The following is a 24,282-nucleotide window of genomic DNA, read 5'->3' on the forward strand; positions in this document are numbered from 1 at the left end:
CTTGCGGGACTTTTGCCCCCGGAGTCGGCTTCGGCCTCCACTACTCCCGTGGCACCTCTGCAGCCTGTGGTGGTGGCCACTCCTGCCCCCCTTCCTCCGGCCGTGATTCAAACTCCCACTAAAGCGCCGGAGGACAGGGAGGCCAGGGAGGCAGGAGGGAGAAACTGAGGGAGAAGCACCACAAGCGGCGGGCCGAGGCCTCCGCTTCGGCCCCCCCCAGCTAAGCGGGCTTCTCCCTCCACAGCTTCCAGGTCTCCTCCTCCTCGGCTCCGATGACCAGCGGAGAAGGAGATCCGATCTCCGTCGAGGTCATCGAGGTGGCACTCAAGGCCTGCCTCGGTGGCCTCGTCGAGATCCACCTACAGCCTGTCTGATGCAGACTTGAACCGGATGATGAGAAGGTTCATCCAGGCCCAGCTGCAGATGGGAGTGCTCCTGCCTCCCCCCCTTTTGGGGGGAGCTCAACACCCTTTTTTGCTCCGATAGCTCCTTCTCCGACCCACTTTCTGGGTTCGGAGCACTTGGAGCCGGGCAGCGTTGGAGCCGGGGGTGGGTCGGCGCCGACAGTACTGTGTACTTCGGATCCGACCCTACCCTCGAGCCTGTCGGTTCCATTGTCGGATCTGACCTCTCGGAGCCCTGGCCCGAGCTTAGGATCTGAGGGATTGTGTGCCTTCGGCTCCGTCCAGGTCGGAGCACACTGGTCCCGCGGATCCGACGGTCTCGGTGCCGGTTCCGATCCCTTCATCGGATCCGAGTGGGAGTCTGCTCTCGGAGCCCAGGGAGAGTGACTCCCCCTCGGCCTTCGATGTAGTAGAGAGGGCTCTGTCGAGTGCATCCAGACCTCCGGCCCTTATCCCGGCTCCGCCCTGCACTCCCTCTCTGCTGGGTCAGGCTTCCATCACCTGGCCACAGGGACAGCCTGCTTCGATGTCCCAGGTTGTTCCTTTGGAACAGGACATTGCTGGTGAGACCTCCTCGGACAGCCCCCCCGAGGAATTGCCTCGCAAGCATAAGTGTAAGAAGAGGCACGTGGACTCCCCCGTGTCCTTAACAGAGGACACAGACTTGGATGAAGGGGAAGGCTCCCCAAGGTCACCCCCTGAGGATGTCTCCTTTGGAGACATCATGGAAATACTTAGGCTCGGGGGGGGTCTGCCCCCAAGGCTTCCTCCGACGATTCCGTGTTCCTGGAGGCATTCGAAGCAGGCCCGTCTACCTCTTGGGTGTCCCCTCCGGCCGACCCCCTGGTGGACCTTGTGACCACCAGGGCGTGGAAGGAGCCGGACACTGTGGAGCCTATTCCCATGCACCCGGACAGGATTTTGAGCCCCCCAGCAGACCGGCCCCACTGGAGCAAGGGTCCCCCTGTAGATGCCATGTTGATGGCAGCAGCCACTAAGAGGGAACTAGCTCAGGAGAGCCCCTCAGTCCATCCTCCGAGCAAGGAGCCTCGCTTGATGGATCGCCTTGGGAAGCGGGTATTCAGTTCAGCGACCTTCTCAGTAAGGTCTCTGAACTACATGGCACATGTCATCAGAATGCAGCGGGATCTTATTAAAGAATACGCTGCTTCCCCCCCGGAGTCCATGTCGGCGGAGGACAAGCAATTGTACTCCACTCATATGGCCACTCTGAGATCTGTTTCTAATACCTCTATGCGGCTTTTGTCTCATGCAACTGAGGGAGCCGCTAGAGCTCGCGGAGCGGGCCTAGTTATGAGACGCCAGGCCTGGCTCTGACATTGTGACTTCGTGGAGCCCTTCAAGGTGTCCTTTGCGAATGCCCCCTTTGATGGTTCTGCTTTGTTTGGCAAGACCGATCGTGAGACACTTGTCCAGAGCGAGAAGGACGGGAAGACGTTGTCTGCCGTTGGAGTCCGCTTTTCTGCTCCCCAGAGGTCCTTTCCCAAGAACCAAAAGGGACAGAAGAAGATGTGGTTCCGGAAATCGCAACATTCCCAACCTGCTCCGGACAACCAGTCCTTCCATGGCAGAGGAGGACAGGGAGGACGCCGCCCTAGAGGCAGAGGGGCACCGAGAAATTTTGGGTCCAGAGAATCCTTCTCTGATCAGCCCATGCATTAGCCCTGAAGGGTTGCCCAACTGCTCCACTCTGGAGGCAGTCGGGGGGCGCTTCTCGAGGCACCTGGTGGCATGGGAGTCCATCACGTCAGACCGCTCGGTGCTTCAGATTATATCCAGAGGTTACAAAATCCCTATGCTATGTGTTCCCAGACTCAAGAACCTCCCCGATGTACCACCTGATCAGAGGGAGGCTGCAGCCGCAGAAATCCAGCAGCTGCTAGAAAAAAGGGCCATCCAACCCATCCCCCCAGATCAGCTCGGATTAGGGTTTTACTCCAGGTTCTTTCTGGTGCCAAAAAAGACGGGGGACCTGAGACCAATTCTAGACCTTTCCCTCTTGAACCTGTCGGTAACCAAGGAGAAATTCCAAATGGTCACTCTTCAATCCATTCTCCCCCTGTTGCGGGAGAACGACTGGATGTGCTCAATAGACCTCAAGGATGCGTACTACCACATCTTAATGGACAGACGATCCAGGAGGTTTCTCCGCTTCTGGCTGGGAGCCAGCCACTATCAGTTCAGGGTCCTTCCCTTTGGCCTCACCACAGCCCCCAGGGTGTTCACCAAAGTTTTAGCAGTGATAGCGGCCCACCTGAGACTTCAGGGAATGCAGGTCTTCCCGTACCTGGACGACTGGCTCCTGACCGCCCCAACAAGGCATCTACTCTGCTCAGCCAGAGTTTTTTTCTTCGCCTAGCCCCCCAGTTAGGCATCACGATCAATATGGACAAATCCTCCCTTGCTCCGACACAAGTGATAGACTTCATAGGGGCCAGATTAGATACGAGAAGTCTGCAAGCCTACCTCACTCTGGAACAACTACAGAATCTGAGTTTACATGTGCGGGCCATCCTCCAATCAGAAGCTCCACCCGCGGAATTGGTCCTGAGGGCACTGGACTCTATGGCAGCGGCAATTACACTCCTTCCATGCGCTCGCCTAAACATGAGGGTACTACAGTGGACCCTTCAAGTACAATGGTCCTTTCAGCTTCTTCCTCTCAATCACCCTGTCTCTATCAGCAAGGCTTGCAGGAGGGGCCCTGTTATGGTGGCTTCATTCCACAGACCTCCATACAGGTCGCCCCTTCTGCGCTCCACCTCCTCTCGTCACGGTGACCACGGATGCTTCTCACCTCGGGTGGGGAGGTATTGCTCAGGCAGAACAGTCCAAGGCACATGGAACGACATAGAGACCTCCCTGCATATCAGTGTTCTGGAGATGAGGGCAGTGCTGTTGGCGTTGCAAGCACTTTACAACCTTCTTCCCGTAGGAACTATTGCAATACAGATGGACAACATGTCAGTTGTCTGGTATATCAACAAACAGGGGGGAACCAGGTCTTACCCTCTCTGCCGAGAGGCCACATGAGAGTGTGGGAATGGGCGATCTCCAACAACCGCTTTCTGATCGCAACGCACATTCCGGGAAGGTCCAACATTCTGGTGGACAAACTCAGCCGCACTGTTCTTTCCCCTTACGAGTGGTCTCTCAACTCCCGAGTAGCGAAGCGGATTTTTGCAAAATGGGGGCAACCCTGCTGCGATCTTTTTGCCTCTCCCTCAAATACGAAATGCGACAACTTCTTCGCCCTGATTCCCCCACCAGGGGAAGCCCCGAGAGACGCTCTAGTGCATGCTTGGCCGCCCGGTCTACTTTATGCCTATCCTCCTCTACCCCTGATGCTAAAGATGTTACAGAAAGCCTCTCGGTTGGGGAGCAAAATGATCCTCATTGCTTCATTCTGGCCTCGACAAACTTGGTTCCCTTACCTGTGGTCTCACTTGGTGAATCCTCCCTGGATTCTGGATCCCAGCCCGGATCTGATCTCCCACCCATCAGGCTTACCGACCCCGAATCTGGACAGCCTGAAGCTGACAGCTTGGCTGCTCCAGTTCCACTCTTAATTAGGACTCCCGGTATTTCTTCACCAGTCAAAGCCATCTTGATGGCAGCGCATAAACCTTCCACCAGGAAGATTTACCACAGTAAATGGAAATGCTTCTCCGTCTGGGCAGAACATCATAATCTGGACCCCTTCACTGCTCCGCTAACATCCGTTTTGGACTTCCTTACCGGGCTTTTTCAGCAAGGGGCTAGCTGTTCGACAGTCAAGGTACAATTGGCAGCCATCTCCCATTACCACGTAGGACACGAGACAGGTCCTGTGATGTCAGCTAAACTATGTAAAACCTTCCTCAAGGGTACTTTTCTGCTCAGGCCCCCTATCAAAGAAGCCATACCCCCTTGGGACCTATCGCTAGTTCTTCAGGCCTTGACTGCTTATCCTTTCGAACCAGCTGCCTCGGCTGATCTTAAATACCTGTTTTGGAAAACAGCATTCCTGGTAGCCATCACTTCTGCGAAAAGAGTTTCAGAACTTCAAGCTCCTTCCGTAAAACCCCCTTACTTGGTTTTTCATCAGGATAGAGTGTACCTCAGGACCAATCCATCCTTTCTACCTAAGGTGGCCTCAGAAACCAATATCAGTCAGTCCATTAATCTTCCTGTTTTCTTCCCTAATTATCAAAATAAAGGAGAATACAAGCTGTATTCCTTGGATGTGCACAGGCAGCTGTGTTTCTATATTCATAGGACTGCTGGTCACAGACAATCTGATCAGCTGTTCATTTCCTTTGCCAAATTCAGTTTAGGTAAAGCCGTTTCGAAGGTCACCTTATCACACTGGATTTCCCAATGTATCCTTCTAGCTTATGAGACTTCTGGGAGGCCCTCACCTCAAAGGGTTCATGCATATTCCACTCGCTCCATATCTACTTCTGCTGCATTCAGATCTAGAGTCCCCTTGCATGATATTTGCTCGGCAGCCACTTGGGCCCCATCTCATACCTTTATTAACCACTACAAACTGGACATTGTTTCCAGAGGGAGAGCATCCTTTGGCTCCGCAGTGCTCCGGAACATCCTTCCATGATGGCCACCCAAGATTCAGGTAGCTGGGGACTCTGTCCCACAGGTTGCTGACAAATGAAGTCCCTACTCCAGATTAAGAAGTTATGTACTTACCATAATGTTCCATCTGAGTAGGTGGCTTCATTTGTCTGCAGCCATCCCCCCCTCCTTCCCCTGACCTTCAGAAGAGTTAGATGATGGTATTTTTCCTGCCTTTTCCTGTTGGGATACCTTTTCAGGTATATAGGAGGGCAAACTTGATCTGAGGTCATTTGGGGTTGGCAGGGGATTATGGGTGAGGGGAGGTGCTAGGAGCTCGGATCCATAGCTGTATAAATAGTTGCCGGCTCGGATCCGATATCGGATCCAAGACCCACAGGTTGCAGACAAATGAAGCCACCTACTCAGATGGAACGTTATGGTGAGTACATAACTTCTTATTTTTATTTATTTGCAGAACTGTGCTAATATATACTGATGTACTAATTGTTATGTCCCTATTGGGTACAACTGAAATTTTGAAACATCATGTGACGAATCTCCAGTATTTAATGAACTATGGGATTTTTAACTGTTGTCTGATGAAGGGGTAGATCCCTGAAAACGCTCACCACTGTTTTGTAAGGATTTATTCATTGTAACTTTTGTTTTGTTTTTTTCTTTTATTTTTGTAATAAATTTCCCAGCTGTGGTACTGTCAGTGCTCTTACTTTTGTAAATATTTCCTAGGATGTTGGTTTCATGGGATATGTTATTTGAAGTCCCTGAGAGAATGTCTTTAATTACGGGTGAATTGCTTGTACAGCTGCATAATGTAAGGAATTCTATATAGTGTTCATGGTTGTTAACTTATAAGGCTTATGCCAGTGTTTCTTAGAGGAGATAGTTTTGGGATAGAGAGCTGTAAATTTCTGAAAACGCACCATGTTCAATCATAGCCTCACATCAGGCTTTGTGCCCACTGAATGGCACACAGCAACAGTTATTCCACTCCCCAAAAGGGAAGCCACCACTGATCCCAGGAACTATTGCCTATTAGCCTGGTCTGTAAGGCCATGGAACGTATCATCATGGAACTCATAAACAAATACATTGGTAACCTCCAAACTCTGGACCCCACCCTGTTCGGGTTTGTGAAAGGCAGATCATGCCTCCTGAACCTGATTGACTTCTTTGAGGCAGTCACCAAAGCTGTAGACGAGGGTAAGGTGATTCACACAGCCTATCTTGACCTCGCCAAGGCTTTCAACACCATTCCCCATTCTGGAATTATAGCTAAACTCACTAAACTAGGTATAAATCCCTACATCACAAGATGGGTTGCTAACTGGCTCACTGACAGAACCCACACTGTAAAGGTTGCAGACTCCAAATCTGACTTCAAACCAGTGACAGGTGGTGTACCACAGGGTTCAGTCCTGGGACCTCTCCTGTTTGGTATCTACTTCTCTGAAGTACAGGCTAATACAGAAGACCTTTGGCTACCGAAGGTCACAGATGACTGCAAACTAGGAGCCATAGTCGAGTCCCCAAATGATGTGGACATCCTACAGAAGGGCCTCACTGAGACAGATGCCTGGTGTCAGAGCCATGGCCTCAAGCTCTGTGCCAAAAAGTGCATTGTCATCCCCTTGGGTAAAAACTCTACCCATGAACTACCACATAGGCAGCAGTCTGATTGATGCTGAATGTGTGATAAGAGACCTTGGAACCCAGGTGGCCAGTAGTCTCTCCTTTGATAATCACATCGCCACAGTAGTTAGGAAATCCTTCTACGTGGCATACTTCATCACAAAAGGGTTCTCATCCAGGAAAAAAGAGGTCATTGTTCCCCTCTACTCGACACTAATTAAACTCATTATAGAGTACAACACCCCTTTTGGAATGTACCTCACAAGGCATCTGCAGCAGCTGGAAAGGCCACAGAAGTACCTCACAAAGAGGATTACTGGCCTCAAACAGATCCCCTACACTGACATTCTCAAAAACTCCAGCTTTACTCCGTAGCATAGCGCCTACTCTGGGATGATCTCTGCCTAACATATAAAGCTATGTTAAACCCATAGCTGTTGGGCATGCTACCCCTAAAAAAATCCCAGTCCCTCCAAGCTACACCCTCTAGGGATCTAAACCTTGTCACCACAATAAACGGGATATGCTGGAGGGATAGATTCCTGTCGTAGAGACTTCCCATACTCTTGAACGAGCTACCCATCTATGTCAGGCAAAGTTCCTCATTAGCACTCTTCATGAAAAATCTTGATGAGTGAGTGGGAAATAGGAAATACACCCCGAGGATCACTTCTGTGGCTCTGCTCAACAGGGGCACAGGAAAATAACTTTCTTGAGTGGCGTAAGCCAGGGAACCTTGTTGGCTAGGCTTACTTAGGCCCTTGGGCCGATAGCCTACCTATGAACCTATAAATATAATTACTGTGCCAACTGCTCTTTCAGTCAGCTTATCAAATCTAAGAGTACTATAGCTTATGAGGGGTATTTGTTCATTGGTAATAGTTGGTTTCAGTTAGTATGCGAATGTCCGGGTTATGAAGCAGAATCGAGAAGTATAGTTATGAAAGTATTGCATAGACTCGTTGAGACTAAATTAGTTTAAGTGAGAGTAAGGAATGGAGATATGTGGCAAGCAGTGTTAAGGTTGACAGCAGTGGACATTTTAATACTATTATTTTTTGTGGACTCTGAGACTGATTTGGAATAAATGTCTCCACTGAATAGCAGTTGTACTGCTTTGTTAGCATGATGTTTTAACATAGAACCTTATCACCTAGCATAGGCAGTGCTTTTCCTGGTTTAGTATACTACTTTCAGTGCCTTAATTTAATAACCCATGCAAAGCACATCACTTAGTAAAGCACATCTTAGATCAGCAGCTGTCTGTCATTGTGTGGCTTTAATGTGTGATCAGTACTGTCTACCATTGCATTTATCCTTTAACAAATTCTGTTTTCTGAGTATAATTCATTCTCAGCATGACACTTTCACAAGCAGACCATGAGATCTGCTTTTATTTGCTCACAACAAGGAGTGGGTGTTCATCATTGCAACGGTAAGCATGGTTTGCTAAAGGCTATCCAAACAGCAGTTTGAGATGTGCAGTTTTTTTACTGAAAAAAGTGATGGTGACCTTTTCTTTCCTTTTTAATTTTTTGCCCCTGATGACCATCTATCGCACTCTTGGTTAGCTCTCCCTTTAATTTTCTATACACTGACACTAGAACCAACTGGGAGGATTTATCATTTATGCATCCATCAGAGGTTGTTTGGTGTCTTTTTTTCACTGCTCTACCCCCCCCCCCCCCCAAACTGCTAACACACAGTAATGCTCCAAATGTGTGGCGTGCAGTTGGGCATCAGTGAGGGCATATCACTCATGCACAGATGATGCAGTCCCTCAGGACATTTCTGTGTCCACTAAAGCCACTGCTTCTTTTGGTGCCTTTCACGCACTAGGGATTCCGCCATGAGAACACACCTTGGTTATGTACTTTTGCACCTCCCCATACCGAAGAAGGGAATGGTAGTAAAGCTGCGTCACTCCTCTCCTACCTTATGCCAGCTGCAGCAGGTGTCTGAGCTGCTAATTGGTCACCCGAGTCTAGCAGAGTACTATCCCAGTACACCAGCAAAGCTGGCAGTGATGTTGACTTTTGAATTCAAGAGTAGGCATTTGTACTGAAGTTGACATTGGTATGATCCACCTTGATCCAGAGACTATTTGAAATTAACAGCTGTACTGACTTTACAGTTTACTTAACATTTTTCTGTACATTCCATAGTGTTGTATCATTTGCACCTGATCTTCAGTCACCTGTTACTTGTGTAGTAGCTCGGCATTGCCTCTTCCTAAACTTTGAGTGTTTCTGAGTAATTATGAAGTACTGCTCTGATGGTTTCCCTGCAGCATCCTCCTCCCGCCTTTTCCTACTAAATCAGTGGCACTGTTCTGTGCAATTGACTGCCTCCTTATTTGTGTCTAGCATAGCATTCTTTATAAACGACTCATCATTTTTGATGTTTGGGTGCACCTTCCTGCTGTATGACTTGACTTCCATTACTTACATAGTAATGAATCCTTTGATGTGAAGTTGTTCTGTCTCGCCATTCATTCTTTACTGATGGGTTCGGAGCCGATCCCTCGGCTCCGAGTCGGCTAATTGCAAAGCTCTAGGTCTTCAAATAGCTCGAGGCCAAGTCCCTATCCCATGATGCACCTAGAGCTGCCCCAGATCTAGTTTGCCACTGCAATAGATTGGATGTTCTGCATTAGCTCAGGCCAGTAAAACTGTTTTAATTCTTTATTTAATTATATTGATATTTAGATAGTTTTAGATAGTTTTGAATGTTTTTTTAAAGCTCTTATAGCTTTTTGGTGTGTTTACCTACATTATATTCCCTTCCCATTAGTGTGCTTTAAAATACTAGTTGGCCTCTTGTTTTAGGCCTAGTTTAAAAAAAACTTTTTTCTGATTATTACAGTGGATTTATTCAGTGACCTTTTGTCACAATTTATACTTAATAGTTAGATAGTTTATAGTTATTTGCTGTGTGGTGTGTTTAGCCTTAACATTTTTTAGAAAAGGCTTGGATTGATAATTACTATAGAAGTTTTGCAGTTGACAGTGATTTTTGTCAGATATAATTCCTTAGAAAATCTTAGATATGGTTTGTTGCGTCTTCTAGCAGCTATCCTCTTTTTCAGTGCATAGTCTGCTTATATTTTTCTTATTATGCGTTTTAGACAGACCTTTTTCTGTCGCTTCAATGTTAGTATTACTCTGTGTGTGTGTGACCTAAACCTAATTTTATTTAAGGCTTTTGTGGATAATTACTGTTTAAAATTTTTTTGTGGTGACAGTAATTTTCTCTGAGATTACAATGGCTGACCAAGAGAAGCATCCTAAGTCAGGTTTCAAAGTGTGCCCAAAGTGTGGCCAAAAGATGTCTGTAACAGACAGCTATGTAAATTGTGTGTACTGTCTAGGAGCCCTGCATTTACAGGACAGCTGTTCTATATGCCATTCCTTCTCCTCCAGGGTCCTCCAGGAAAGGAAAAGAAAATTAATAGACAGGTTTGTTGAAACCATCCTTCCAAGAAGCTTTGAGCAACCAAGATAGATCCAGCAAGTCCTCAGTCTTTTAAGACTTCTGAATCAAAGAAATCAAAAAAATCTTCGACTTCGGCTCCACTGCCATAGGAACCGACAGTCTTTTCTTTTTGGAGCCAGTCCCCAGTCTTGGAACTGGTATCCAAAACTCTTAAGAGTCCATTATTACAGTCGGTACCACCTTTGGTCCTCTATCAGCCTTTCTGATCTGGATGTGGATTGTGTGGTGCAAAAGCTGTTACTGGCACCGGCCTTGGCAAAAATGTTATCGGCTTCAAATGGCTTCGGAGCCAAAGACCCTTACACCAGCTCAAACTGTTCCTCCTCTGAGCCGTGCTGGTCCTTTGGAGCTGGAGGAGTCGGACCTGTTGATTCTGGAACCCTCGGAGCCAACGCCTGCTCCAGTGTCTTCGGCTCCTTTCACTCTGACATCCTTGGTGCCAATCGAGGACTGTAGGAGCCGACACTCTCTGGTCGGGTCTGGGGAGGATAGTCGGACTGACTTGTCGGTTCCGACTCTGCCTCTTGGGGCTTCGGCACGGCTGAGCTCGGCTCCTACCTTTAGTTCGGAGCCCACTGTCCCGGTGCCGAGGGTATCGACGGTTTCCTTGGATCCTTTGGTTCCCCTCGCATCAGAGCAGAGGTGCTTTTGATGCCATGAGGAGGGTCATGTCTCCTAAGACATCCTCGACCTCAAGTCTGGCTTCCTCCTCCCCTAAAGCGCCTGTGACTGCTTCTGCCTCACACATCCTGACCAAGTGTAGAGACCCAGAGCCTCAGGAAGCCCCATTGGGTGGCCCTTGCTCTTCCGAGCCCTCACCAGAAGCTCCCACTGATGAGGTTTCCAGGAAGAGATTGTGTAAGAGGAAACATCTAGACTCCCCCCAGGAGTCTCTAACATTTGATACTGACTTGGATGAGTCAGAAGGGTTCCCACTGTCCCCCTCTGAAGATATCTCATTCGCTGAAATCCTGAGGCAGAGGGGTGACTGGCAGTCCTTAAACCCTACTGAGGTTGAGTCAGTTCTCCTGAAGGCTTTCGGGTCTCAGCCCTCCACCTCTTGGGTGTCTCCACCCTTCGATGAGCTGATGCAGCTGGTTTCATGAAGGGCGTGGGAGTCTCCGGATACTATGGAGCCTGTCCCTAGGAGGCCTAATAAGTTCATTTCTGCCCGCCTGACAAATCTTTGTTAACAAAAGGTGTGCCAGTTGATGCCATGCTGGTGGCGGCAGTCACCAAAAAGGAAATGTCAAACTTCGTCATTTATCCATCCTCCAAACAGAGACTCCAGGATCATGGATAGGTATGGGAAGCACATATTTAGTTCAGCAACTTTTGCTTCTCGTTCGCTCAACTATTTAACCAGGTTACAATAAGATCACCTTAAAAAGCTAGGAGATACTCTTCAGGGTACAGTAGCTGCAGGAACTCTACACAGCTTGCTACCCTCAGTTCTATAGTGAACTCATCCATGCACCTCATTTCATATGCAGCAGATGGAATGAGTGGGGCAGCTGGTACAGGAGTTGCTCTTAGGAGACACTCCTGGATGCGCGTGTGTTCCTTCCCAGAGACCTTCAAGTCATCCTTCGTGAATACTCCCTTTGATGGCTTATTCCTTTTTGGGCCTAAAGTGAAGGAAACTTTAACCAAGTGTGAGCAGGACAGGAAGACTCTGTCTGCCGTCGGGGTCTGTTTTTCCACCCCTACCAGATCGTATCCTAAGGGTCAAAGGGGAGGAAAAATGTGGTTCCGAAAACCCCAAGGAACCTTTCAGGACACACAAGAGGCAGAGGAGGGGGCAATAATGGAAGACACCGCCCTGGTGGCAGAGGGGGTCCGCAACACCAAGGCGACAGAGATCACTTCTCTGGGAAGCCCTACCAGCGCTGCTCTGGAGGCAGTCTGGGGTCGCTTATCTTTGTACCCAGACGCCTGGCTCAAAATAATAAGACAACTTGGTACAAAGTATAATTTCCAGAGGATACTTCATCCCATTCGCCAAACCCCCTCCACCCATAAGAAAAATCCCGGACGTTCCACCCAGTTACAGGGAACAAGCAACAATAGAGGTCCAAACGTTGCTAAGAAAAAGAGTCATCAAACCAGTCCCAGCAAACCAGACAGGATCCGGAACTTACTCAAGATTCTTTTTAGTTCCAAAAAAGACGGGGGACTGGAGACCCATATTGGACCTCAGCAGACTGAACAAATCTGTAAAGAAAGAGAAGTCCCGGATGGTCACGCTTCAGTCTATACTTCTCTTCTTAGGGAAAGACAGTTGGATGTGCTTGATAGATCTCAAGGATGTGTACTACCACATAAAAATGGCCGGGTCATCCAGGTATCATCTGCGTTTCTGGCTGGGAGCCAATCATTACCAGTTTTGAGCCCTGCCCTTTGGCTTCACTACAGCCCCCAGAGTGTTCACCAAATGCATGGCAGTGGTCACGGCTCACCTGAGATGTTTAGGATTCCAGGTGTTTCTATCGGAGCAGATCTGGACACCACCACCACCACACTAAGGCTTCCAATAGAAACAGTCTTTCTTCTTTGTCAGCATGTCAGCGTTCTGATATCCGAAGACAAAGCACCAGCATCAGAAGTTCTGAAATTGTTAGGCCTGATGGCAGCAGCAATTCTAGCCATACTACTAGTTCGTATGCACATGCGGATACTACAATGGCTGTTCACTCAGTGGTCTTGGAAAGAGCTTCCCATGTCTCACATGATAATCACAAATTCCTGCAAAAAGGATCTTCAGTGGTGGTTGACCTCACTTCATGTCATGATAGGACGCCCATTTGTGCTACCCCCTCCAGTGGGAACAGTGACCACGGATGCTTCCCTGATAGGGTGGGGGGGGGGGCATTTTCAGGAAAAGACAGCCCAAGGCACACAGACTGATCAAGAGAGACATCTGCATATCAATGTCCTAGCGATGAGAGCAGTACTGCTGGTGTTGCAGTACTTTCAGGACTCTCTTCCTCTGGGTACGATTGTGATTCAGACAGGCAACATGTCAGTGGTCTGGTATTTGAACAAACAAGGAGGAACGAGGTCTTGCCCCCTTTGTCCCGAGGCTGTCAGGGCTATTTCCACCCAGCGCTTTCTGTTGGCAACGCACATCCCGGGGAAATCCAATGTGATAGCAGACAAGCTGAGCAGAGCAATTTTGTTGCCTCACGAGTGGTCCCTCAAGAAAGAAATGGACAGGATATTCCGCAGGTGCGGCCAGCCTTGCTGCAACCTTTTTCCCAGTCACATGAACACGAAATGCAGAAGCTACTTTGCCCCAATTCCCCCTCCGTGAGAAGCCCCAAGGGACAAACTCATACACGATTGGCCTCTGGGTCTTCTCTATGCATTTCCACCAATCCTGTTGTTACCAAAGGTTCTACAGAAAGCAAAAGCCCTGGGAAGGACCATCAATCTAATAGCCCCTCATCGGCCTTGTCAGATTTTGTCCCCCTTCCTTCGACTTCAACTTTTGGAGGACAATTGGATTCTGGACCCAGTTCCAGACCTTCTGACACACTCGGCAGGGGAACTTCATCCCTCACTGCAGTCCCTGAAGCTGACAGCTTGGCTGCTCCAATTCCCATCATAACCAGGGTCCATAACCTTTCCAGTGAGACAAAGCAAATTCTCTTATCCTCTCATAAGTCTTCTACGAGGAAGCTATATCTTAGCAAATGAAAAATTTTTCTATATGGGCCTCTAAAAACAATATTGATCCTTACCCAAGCCCCTATGGCCTCTATTTTAGAGTTCTTGGCTATGATTTTCAGCAAAGGAGCTGCAGCAGCAACAGTTCATGTTCAACTGGCTGCTATTTCTAATTTTCATCTTGGATTCGAAGGATTGAATATTATGTCACATAAGTTATCCAAAGCCTTTCTCAAAGGGACCTTTCATATTAGTCCACCTGTTTAATCTCCCTATTCTCCATGGAATCTAAGTTTTATGCTTTCCCACATAATTCCTCTGCCATTTGAACCAGCTTCTTCATGTGTCCTCAAATTTTTGTCATGGAAAACCATCTTTTAAGTAGCTATTGCTTCTGCCTGCACAGTGTCAGAGCTTCAGGCTTTATCCATCAAGCCTCCTTATTTGATATTCCATACTGACAGAGTCTCACTTAGAACAAACCCCTCATTCTTGCCCAAAGTTTGCACTGAAACTAATCTCAATCAAATTATTGATTTGCCAGTCGTCTTCTCCAACCATTCAAACAATTTAGAGTACATGCTGCACAAACTTGATGTTCACAGACCGCTCAGATTTTATTTGGATAGAACAAAAGATTTCAGGAAATCAGACCAGTTTTTTGTTTCATTTTCAGACTCCAGGAAGGGTAGACCAGCGGCTAAAACAACTTTTTCTAAATGGTTATCCGATTGTATCACCTTTGCTTATTCAGCTGCTATCATGCCTTTACAGCATAAAATTAAGGCTCACTCAACCAGAGCTGTTTCTACATCCTCTGCCAGACTTCCTATTGATAACATTTGCGCAGCAGCCACTTGGTCAAAATCTCATACCATTATTACTCATTACAAAGTTGACAAGGCCTCCAGGGATCCTTTGGATCCAAGGTCCTGAGAAATATACTTCCGTGAGCCACCCGAGGTTGATGGTGCTTGGGATGCTACCCATCAGTAAGAATGAACAGCGAGATGGAACAACTTCACATAAAGAAGTTGTATACTTACCATAACGTTCCATGTGAGTTGTTCATCTCTCCTTCATTCTTATGTCAATCCCTCCTTACCCCCTCTTGGGCTGTTAGATGACCGAGATGCTGGATCCATCCTTGTTGCTCAATCCTTCCGTACCTTCTCTTGGGAGTGAAAGAATGACATATGGTATTATACCCAGCAAACAAGATCTGAGGTAACTCTAGGTGCATCATGGGATAGGGATGTGGCCTCGAGCTATTTGAAGACCTCAAGTTTGCAAATGGCCGACTCGGAGCCGAGGGATTGGCTCCGCACCCATCAGTAAAGAATGAAGGCGAGATGAACAACTCACATGGAACGTTATGGTAAATACATAACTTTTTTTTCCCCAAGTTTAGTTTCAGCAAGTTCTTTTTACTTGTATTGGAGTGAATTGTTGGCACCCCTGGTTTGAGATATTCAGCTTTTATTTTTGTAGTAATAATTCTGTGTAACCCCCCCCCTCCCCCAGTGTTCCTTATTTTCAGCATATCGTGTTCCTTTTTATCCATTTTTTGGCTACTGACACAAAGCTTGGCCAGACACACTATTTTATCTTCATAGTAGGTAACTAATTCAGGGTCTTAGTTGAGCACCCCCTCAACCCATGTTAGTCAACTAAGTTCTTTGCACTGTTATTTTAAGTGCTTTTCATAAATAATTTATGTATTTTTTTTCTTTTAGGGTGATTTTCCATGGGACGATAAGGATTTCCGCATGCTGATTATTGGTGTTGCTGGATTTGCCTCTGGATTTTTATATCTTTATTTCCGAGATCCAGGACGGGAAATAACATGGAAGGATTTTGTACACGGCTACTTGTCTAGGGGATTGGTAAAAAATGTTTTTTCTTAGTTTACTTAGAGTTCTATCTTTGAGTTTTTTTTTTTTTTTTTAATGAAAAACTGTATATTCATTTTCAGCAATAAGTTAAAAGAATGTAGTGAAGTGGAATCCAGAAACTGAATGATGGTGTTAATGATTTATTGTGCTTTACTTCTTGAGGTTGCAAGTACTGCAAGAATGCCTTAAATTGTGCTTTACCTTTCTGGATCTTGCTGATTCTTTCTGAAAATATGTAATCTGATATTGTCGTTTTCATTCATTCCTCAACTGAAGGGTTTTGTGTCTGACTTTGCTGCTTCCGCCAGATCCTTGGATCCAAAACTCTTGAGCTCCTTCCTTTACCCATAATGCCCTGCCAACCTAACATACCTCAGATCTCGTTTGCCACCATATTTCTACATATACGGATCCTCTTATTCTGGAGCTATTGGTGTTTTTTCTAGGTTAAAACAGCAAGTTCTTTAAGTGTTTCTCTTTCAATAGGCTATCTATTGGATGTTCTTCGTCTCACATTGCTGCAGTCATAACCTGTGGGTAGTCCGCTGTCCTCGGTCGGCCCGAATACCAAAGAGCTAGGCTGGCGTCGGTCATTGTCACCCAGAGCTGACATCAGTACGTAGTGGTACTTAAGCGCATGACCGACGCCATATCCTCAGTCTTTCTTGCCGCGTGGTCCGAAGCAGAAGCAGCGTTTGCAAGTGCCGTTCGGCGTTCTGAAATTTTCATTTATTGAGTTTCAGACCGAAGACCAAGTTGAGCTAAGTACCCCGTTGGGGAAATTTTTGTCTTTTCTTGCCTCAGTTATCCGGATGTCAGAAAAAGTTAGTAATTGCATTTCTTGCGGGAAACAGATACCTCATAGCGATTATCATTCTTTCTGTATTCCTTGCTTGGGGCCTGAGCACGACGTGGTTGGGTGTCGCTTTTGTGCTAGATTTAATAAGCGCACCATTAAACGCAGATTAGACTGTGCCAGGCTTGTTTTCGGTAAGCGGTGTAATTATAACATGCCGTCGGATCCTCCGACGCCCGCTACCGCTAAAAAGCGCAAAGATAAATCTTTGAGGTCTAAACCGGATGAGTCGTCCGTTGCGGACGCCGGTTCTTCAGAGCCTCCGGTTGAATCTGTGGATCCTGCCGAGGGTTCGGCTGAATCCCAGGGGGAACCTTTACTTTTGCAGGAGTTGGCCTCTCAGGAGTTAGGCCTAGCTGAGGGTGCTTCTCAGGTATCTGTAGTTCCAACTTTACAAAAGGTGGTTAGGCCTTCTACTTCAGTGGCTAAAGGCCATACTAAGGCCAAATCTTGTCTTGTTGGCCCTGGTCATAGTTCTACTTCTCCAGCCCCTGTTCCTAAAAAGCATATGTTGAAAATGGCAGAGGATTTGATTACTTTGATCAGGGGTTCTATGCCCCCCCCAGAGAAGAGGCCTAGGGTGGAGCCAGATTTAGAGGGAATGGATCATTCTTCAGACTACTCTGATTCCTCAGCTGAAGAAATTCAGGATTTCCCTTCCTATTCAGATTCGGATGGAGAGGACTCCTGTCCTTCTAGTTCTCCTCCAGAGGATTTTTCTTTTTCTGAGACTTTACATTCCATGAGGGAACATTTCAAGTGGGAAGGTCAGGTTTTTTCGGATTCTCGGAAAAGGCTTAGGGAATTTTTGTTTCTGCCACAACATAGGCCCTTGGCTATTCCTCTTGTCTTAGATGTTGTTCAGGATGTTTTTTCTGAATCTTCCCTTATCCTGATTCCTTGCCTCCTGCCCCTGTTAAGCCAGACAGGTATTACAGAGTTCCAGAAGCACATAAGTATTTGTACAAGAGTCCTAGAGCTGATCCGGAAACTATTATTCAAGGTCCGAAGGGTGTTAAGGCTTCTGTGGCTAAGAATCCAGTTCCTTTGGATAAAGATTCTAGAGCGTTAGATAGGTGGGGGAAAAAAGTGTACACCTCCTCTGTTAGCTATGAGGGCTTTGAATTGCCAATTTCATATGCTGAAGTATCATAATTTTTTGTTAGGCCAATTGAAATCTAAGGTGGATGCTTTATCTGAGGGTATAGAGTGTAAGGAGCTCCAGGAGTTGGTTCATGCATCAGATCAAGTTGGCAAACATTCTTTGCAGTGTGGTTTCGATGCTCTTCAGGCTTCATCCAGGGTGGCTGCTACAGGTTCAGTTATTCGTAGACATGCCTGGCTTAAGGATCAAAATTTGTCAGAGCATGTTAAGGCTCGGATTTTGGATGTTCCTCTACAATCTGAAGTACTTTTTGGTCCTCCTGTGGAATCAGTTTTGAAAAAGATGGAAGATAAGGCTAAGTCTATGCAGGCGGTCAAGGATTTTATGCAGGTGCAGCCCCCTAAGTTTAGCAGGAATTGGCCTGCTAGAGGATGGTCTTATCCTTCTTCGGATTATCAATCTAAGGGCAGGTCTAGACGTGGTAGAGGCAGGGCTCACGCTCAGGGTTCTTTCAGACCTAGGACTTGGAGTTCTCCTGCACAGTCTTCTGGTGAGGGCAGGGGTCAGCCCTTTCGTAAACAGACCCAATGACCTGTATCTTCCGCTGCCAGATCCTTCTTTACTGGCAGTTCCTCTAGGAGGAAAGTTGGGACTTTTCAAACAAAACTGGCATTTGGTCACCCAGGACAAATGGGTGTTGGATATAATAAATCAAGGTTACAAGTTTTATTTTCACACTTTTCCTCCTTTCAAAGGCATGCCAGATGTGCCTCCTCAGCAAAGGCTGGAGGCTCAGGAGCAAATTTCTTTGCTTTTGCAGATGAGGGCAATTCAGGTGGTCCCTCCGTCAGAAGTAGGCCTAGGATTTTATTCCCGTCTATTCCTAGTGCCAAAGAAAGGAAACACTTGGAGGCCAATTCTGGATTTGTCCATTCTCAATACCTACCTAGACATTCCAAAGTTCAAGATGTTAACATTACAACAACTTCTGCCTATGCTAGGCAAGGATCACTGGATGGTAACCCTGGATCTCAAAGAGGCCTATCTTCACATTCCTATCAGGCCCAGCTGCAGGAGATTCCTGAGATTTCGGCTGGTACTTCTCATTATCAGTTCTCTGCATTGCCCTTTGGTTTATCTACTGCGCCCAGGGTATTCACAAAAGTTCTGGCTCCGGTAATTGCTTTCTTCAGACAGAGGGGAATACAAATTTATCCTTATCTGGACGATTGCCTGATTCTTGCTCAAAACAAAGACAAGTTACTACAACATCTCCAGTATGTAATGGCAGTTTTAAGGTGCCTAGGGTATTCTGTGAACGAAATAAGTCCAGTCTAGTACCCTCTCAAGACATGTGCTTTCTGGGTGTGAGACTGAATACAGCTTCTCAGATGGCATTTCTGACCCCGGACAAACAAAGAACTCTTCATCTATACTTCCAGCAGTTATCAGTAATGTCCAGGCTGACTGCAAGGACAGTCCTTCAAGCCTTGGGGTTCATGGCATCTTGCATTCTAGTTCTTCCCAATGCCAAACTGCATATGAGGAAGCTACAATGGTATCTCAAAAGTGTATGGACTCAACACTGCCACGGTTTGGACACTGTCATTCGGATTATACCTTGCATCCAGAAGGAATTCTTGTGGTGGGCTCAGGAATGTCAACTAAACAAGGGACTCTCTGTGACCCGACCAGAGGCGAGTCAGATCCTAACGACGGATGCCTCGGACTTGGCTTGGGGAGCACACTTCAATGGGAAATGGATACAGGACGTGTGGCCTCCCAAATTGCTACATTTGCATATCAACATGAAGGAGATGTTAGCAGTCCAATTTGCTTTGATGGCCTTCAAGGACCTACTTCAGCCGGGACAGGTGTTGATTCAAACAGACAACACAACAGTCATGTGGTACATCAACAAGCAGGGGGGTACCCATTCCTACCCTCTTTGCAGACAAGCAATGATTTTGTGGGAGACTGCTCCGAGTTTGCAAATCAATCTACAAGCACGGTTTCTGCCAGGAGCACAGAACTCCCTAGCAGATGTATTGAGCAGGCAAATTGTGGATCCCCACGAGTGGAAACTGGATCCTCAGGTTTTCAAACAATTGACTGTGGCTTGGGGAACTCCAGACATAGATCTGTTTGCTTCTCCACTGAATTTTCAACTACCAAAATTTTGCACAAAGATGTTCCACCCAGATGCTTGGAAAGTGGATGCTCTATCTTTCAGTTGGAACAACCTTCACGTTTATGCTTTTCCTCCTCTGCCTCTTCTTCCCAATGTACTCTTGAAAGTCAGGTGGGACAAGCCTTGCATGATTCTAATAGCACCAGATTGGCCACGTCAGCATTGGTATCCTCTGCTGAGGAGTTTAATCCAGAAGCCTCCTTGGCTTCTGCCACAGGTTCCTCATTTGTTATCAGAGTCAAACAATCATTTTTTCAATGTTCGGGTGCAGTCCCTGCATCTGACAGCCTGGCGTATTCTGTGATGGAGCCGGTGGGGTCTCAGCTTCCTCAAAAGGTTTTAGATGTCATTTTGGAAGCCAGGCGGCCTAGTACTAGAAAAGTTTATGCTGATAAATGGAAGAGATTTTTTCTTTGGAGCACAGCAAAGGGTTTTGATGTTTCAGTGCCTAATTTGAGTTTTGCACTTCAGTATCTTACTGAATTACTGGACAAGGGTTTGTCATTCTCTTCTGTGAAGGTTCATGCTGCAGCCATTTCTGCTCACTATGATTGTGACCCTCCTTTATTTTCTCATCCTTTGTTCAAACAATTTCTTAGAGGGGCAAAGAATATAAGACCCCCACGTAGAGCTCCTACTCCTTCCTGGGATCTCAATTTTGTTTTGGAGAAACTTACTTTACCTCCTTTTGAACCTGCAGCTACGCCTGAATTGAAGTTTTTATATTGGAAGACTGCTTTTTTGTTGGCCATTACTTCTGCTAGGAGGGTATCTGAATTGCAGGCACTCATGGCAGTTGAACCCTTTCGGATATTTCATAAGGATAGAGATGTTCTTCGTCTCACATTGCTGCAGTCATAACCTGTGGGTAGTCCGCTGTCCTCAGTCGGCCCGAATACCAAAGTGTTAGGCTGGCGTCGGTCATGGTCGCTCAGAGCTGACGTCAGTACGCAGTAGTACTTAAGCGCATGACCGACCTCATATCTTCAGTCTTTCTTGCCGCGTGGTCCGAAGCAGAAGCAGCGTTTGCAAGTGCCGTTCGGCGTTCTGAAATTTTCATTTTTCGAGTTTCAGACCGAAGACCAAGTTGGGCTAAGTACCCCGTTGGGGAATATTTTTGTCTTTTCTTGCCTCAGTTAATCCGGATGTCAGAAAAAGTTAATAATTGTATTTCTTGTGGGAAACAGATACCTCATAGGGACTATCACTCTCTCTCTATTCCTTGCTTGGGGCCTGAGCACGACGTAGTCGGGTGTCGCTTTTCCGCTAGATTTAATAAGAGCACCATAAAACGCAGATTAGACTGTGCTAGGCTTGTATTCGGTAAGCGGTGTAACTACAACATGCCGTCGGATCCTCCGACGCCCGCTACCGCAAAAAAGCGAAAAGATAAATCGTTAAAGTCTAAACAGGATGAGTCGTCCGTTGCGGACGCCGGTTCTATGGAATCTACGGTTGAATCTGTGGATCCAGCCGAGGTCTCGGCTGAATCACAGGGGGAACCTTTACTATTACAGGAGTTGGCCTCTCAGGAGTTAGGTCAGGCCGAGGGGGCTTCTCAAGTTTCTGTGGTTCCATCCTTACAAAAGGTTATTAGGCCTTCTACTTCTGTCACTAAAGGCCCTGCTAAAGCTAGACCTGGTCTTTCTGGTACAGGCATCGGCCCTAGTTCTTCGGGCTCTGTTCCTAAAAAAAATATGTTGAAAATAGCAGAGGATTTGATTACTTTAATCAGGGGTTCTATGCCCCCTCCAGAGAAGAGGCCTAGGGTGGAGACAGATTTAGAGGGATTGGAGCATTCCTCAGATTACTCTGAGTCTTCAGCTGAGGATATTCAGGATTTTCCTCCCTATTCTGATTCGGATGCAGAGGATTCCTGTCCTTCTGCTTCTCCTCCAGAGGATTTTTCCTTTTCTGAAACCTTGCACTCCATGAGGGAGCATTTCAAGTGGGAAGGTCAGGATTTTTCAGATTCTCGTAAGAGGCTTAGGGAATTTTTGTTTTTGCCACAACATAGACCTTTGGCTATTCCCCCTGTTTTAGATGTTGTTCAGGATGTTTTTTTGGAAGCTTCCCTTAATTCTGATTCTTTACCCCCTGCCCCTGTCAAGCCAGACAGGTATTACAGAGGTACATAAATATTTGTATAAGAGTCCTAGAGCTGACCCGGAAACTATTATTCAAGGGCCTAAGGGTGTCATGGCTTCTGTAGTTAAGAATCCAGTTCCTCTGGATAAAGATTCTAGAGCTTTGGATAGGTGGGGTAAAAAAGTGTATACCTCCTCCACGCTAGTTATGAGGGCTTTAAATTGCCAGTTTCATATGCTGAAGTATCAGAACTTTCTGTTAGGTCAGTTGAAATCTAAGGTAGATGCTTTAGCTGAGGGTATAGAGTGTAAGGAATTGCAGGACTTAGTTCATGCTTCAAATCAAGTTGGTAAGCATTCCTTGCAGTGTGGCTTCGATGCTCTTCAGGCTTCTTCCAGGGTGGCTGCTACTGGTTCAGTTATTCGTAGGCATGCCTGGCTTAAGGATCAAAATTTGTCAGAGCATGTTAAAGCTCGAATTTTGGGTGCTCCTCTTCAATCTGAAGTTCTTTTTGGTTCCCCTGTGGAGTCAGTTTTGAAAAAGATGGAAGACAAAGCTAAGTCTATGCAGACGGTTAAGGAATTTTTGCAAGTGCAGCCCCCTAAGTTTAGCAGGAATTGGCCTGCAAGAGGATGGTCTTACCCTTCTTCCGATTTTCAGTCTAAGGGCAGGTCTAGACGTGGTAGGGGCAGAGCTCACGCTCAGGGTTCTTTCAGACCTAGGACTTGGAGTTCTCCTGCACAATCTTCTGGTGAGGGCAGGGGTCAGCCTTTTCGTAAACAGACCCAATGACCTGCATCTCCAGCTGCCAGATTCTTCCTGTCTGGCAGCTCCTCTGGGAGGAAAGTTGGCACTTTTCAAACAAAATTGGCATTTGGTCACCCAGGACAAATGGGTGTTGGACATAATAAATCAAGGCTACAAGTTTTATTTTCACACTTTTCCTCCTTTCAAAGGCATGCCAGATGTACCTCCTCAGCAAAGGCTGGAGGCTCACAAACAAATTTCTTTGCTTTTGCAAATGGGGGCAATCCAGGTGGTACCTCCGTCAGAAGTAGGCCTAGGGTTTTATTCTCGCCTATTCCTTGTGCCAAAGAAAGGAAACACTTGGAGGCCAATTCTGGATTTGTCCATTCTCAATACATACCTAGACATTCCAAAGTTCAAGATGTTAACTTTACAGCAACTTCTGCCTGTGCTAGGCAAAGATCATTGGATGGTAACTCTGGATCTCAAAGAGGCTTATCTTCACATTCCTATCGGGCCCAGCTGCAGGAGATTCCTGCGTTTTCGGGCTGGTACTTTTCATTATCAGTTCTCTGCATTGCCCTTTGGCTTATCTACTGCGCCCAGGGTGTTCACAAAGGTTCTGGCTCCTCTGATAGCCTTCTTAAGACTGAGAGGAATACAAATTTATCCTTATCTGGACGATTGCCTGATTCTTGCTCAAGACAAAGACAAGTTACTTCAACATCTACAGTATGTAATGGCAGTTTTAAGGTGCCTAGGGTATTCTGTGAACGAAACAAAGTCCAGTCTAGTACCCTCTCAGGAAATGTGCTTTCTGGGTGTGAGACTGAATACAGCCTCTCAGATGGCTTTTTTGACCCCGGACAAGCAAAGAAATCTTCGCCTATACTTCCAGCAATTATCAGTAATGTCCAGGCTGACTGCAAGGACAGTCCTTCAAGCCTTTGGGTTCATGGCATCTTGCATTCTGGTACTTCCCAATGCCAAACTACATATGAGGAGGCTACAATGGTATCTCAAAAGTGTATGGACTCAACACTGCCACGATTTGGACACTGTCATTCAGATAATACCTTGCATCCAGAAGGAATTCTTGTGGTGGGCTCAGGAATGTCACCTAAACAAGGGACTCTCTGTGACCCGACCAGAGACGAGTCAGATCTTAACGACGGATGCCTCAGACCTGGCTTGGGGAGCACACTTCAATGGGAAATGGATTCAAGACACGTGGCCTCCCAGACTACAGCATTTGCATATCAACATGAAGGAGATGTTAGCAGTCCAATTTGCCCTGATGGCCTTCAGGGATCTACTTCAACTAGGACAGGTGTTGATTCAAACAGACAACACAACAGTCATGTGGTACATCAACAAGCAGGGGGGAACCCATTCTTACCCTCTTTGCAGACAAGCTATGATTTTGTGGGAGACTGCTCTGAGTTTGCACATCACTCTTCAAGCACGGTTTCTGCCAGGAGCACAGAACTCCTTAGCAGATGTATTGAGCAGACAAATTGTGGATCCCCACGAGTGGAAATTGGATCCTCACGTATTCCAACAGTTGACAGTGGCTTGGGGAACTCCAGACATAGATCTGTTCG

At 46.8% G+C, this 24,282-nt stretch overlaps 1 protein-coding gene across 1 annotated transcript in view; it reads left to right on the top strand.

The window, feature by feature from the left end:
* Nucleotides 1-24,282, top strand: part of LOC122810226 (AFG3-like protein 1) — a 1,103,851-nt gene that overhangs the window by 147,575 nt on the left and 931,994 nt on the right. Inside the window, exon 5 of the mRNA XM_044081735.1 lies at nt 15,533-15,682. Within this exon, the coding sequence (XP_043937670.1) occupies nt 15,533-15,682 (150 nt within the window). The remainder of the gene's footprint in view (nt 1-15,532; nt 15,683-24,282) is intronic.

The sequence above is a fragment of the Protopterus annectens genome, chromosome 8.part1 (genome assembly GCF_019279795.1).
Source record: "Protopterus annectens isolate FY-2018-M chromosome 8.part1, PAN1.0, whole genome shotgun sequence".
Lineage (NCBI taxonomy): Eukaryota > Metazoa > Chordata > Ceratodontiformes > Protopteridae > Protopterus > Protopterus annectens.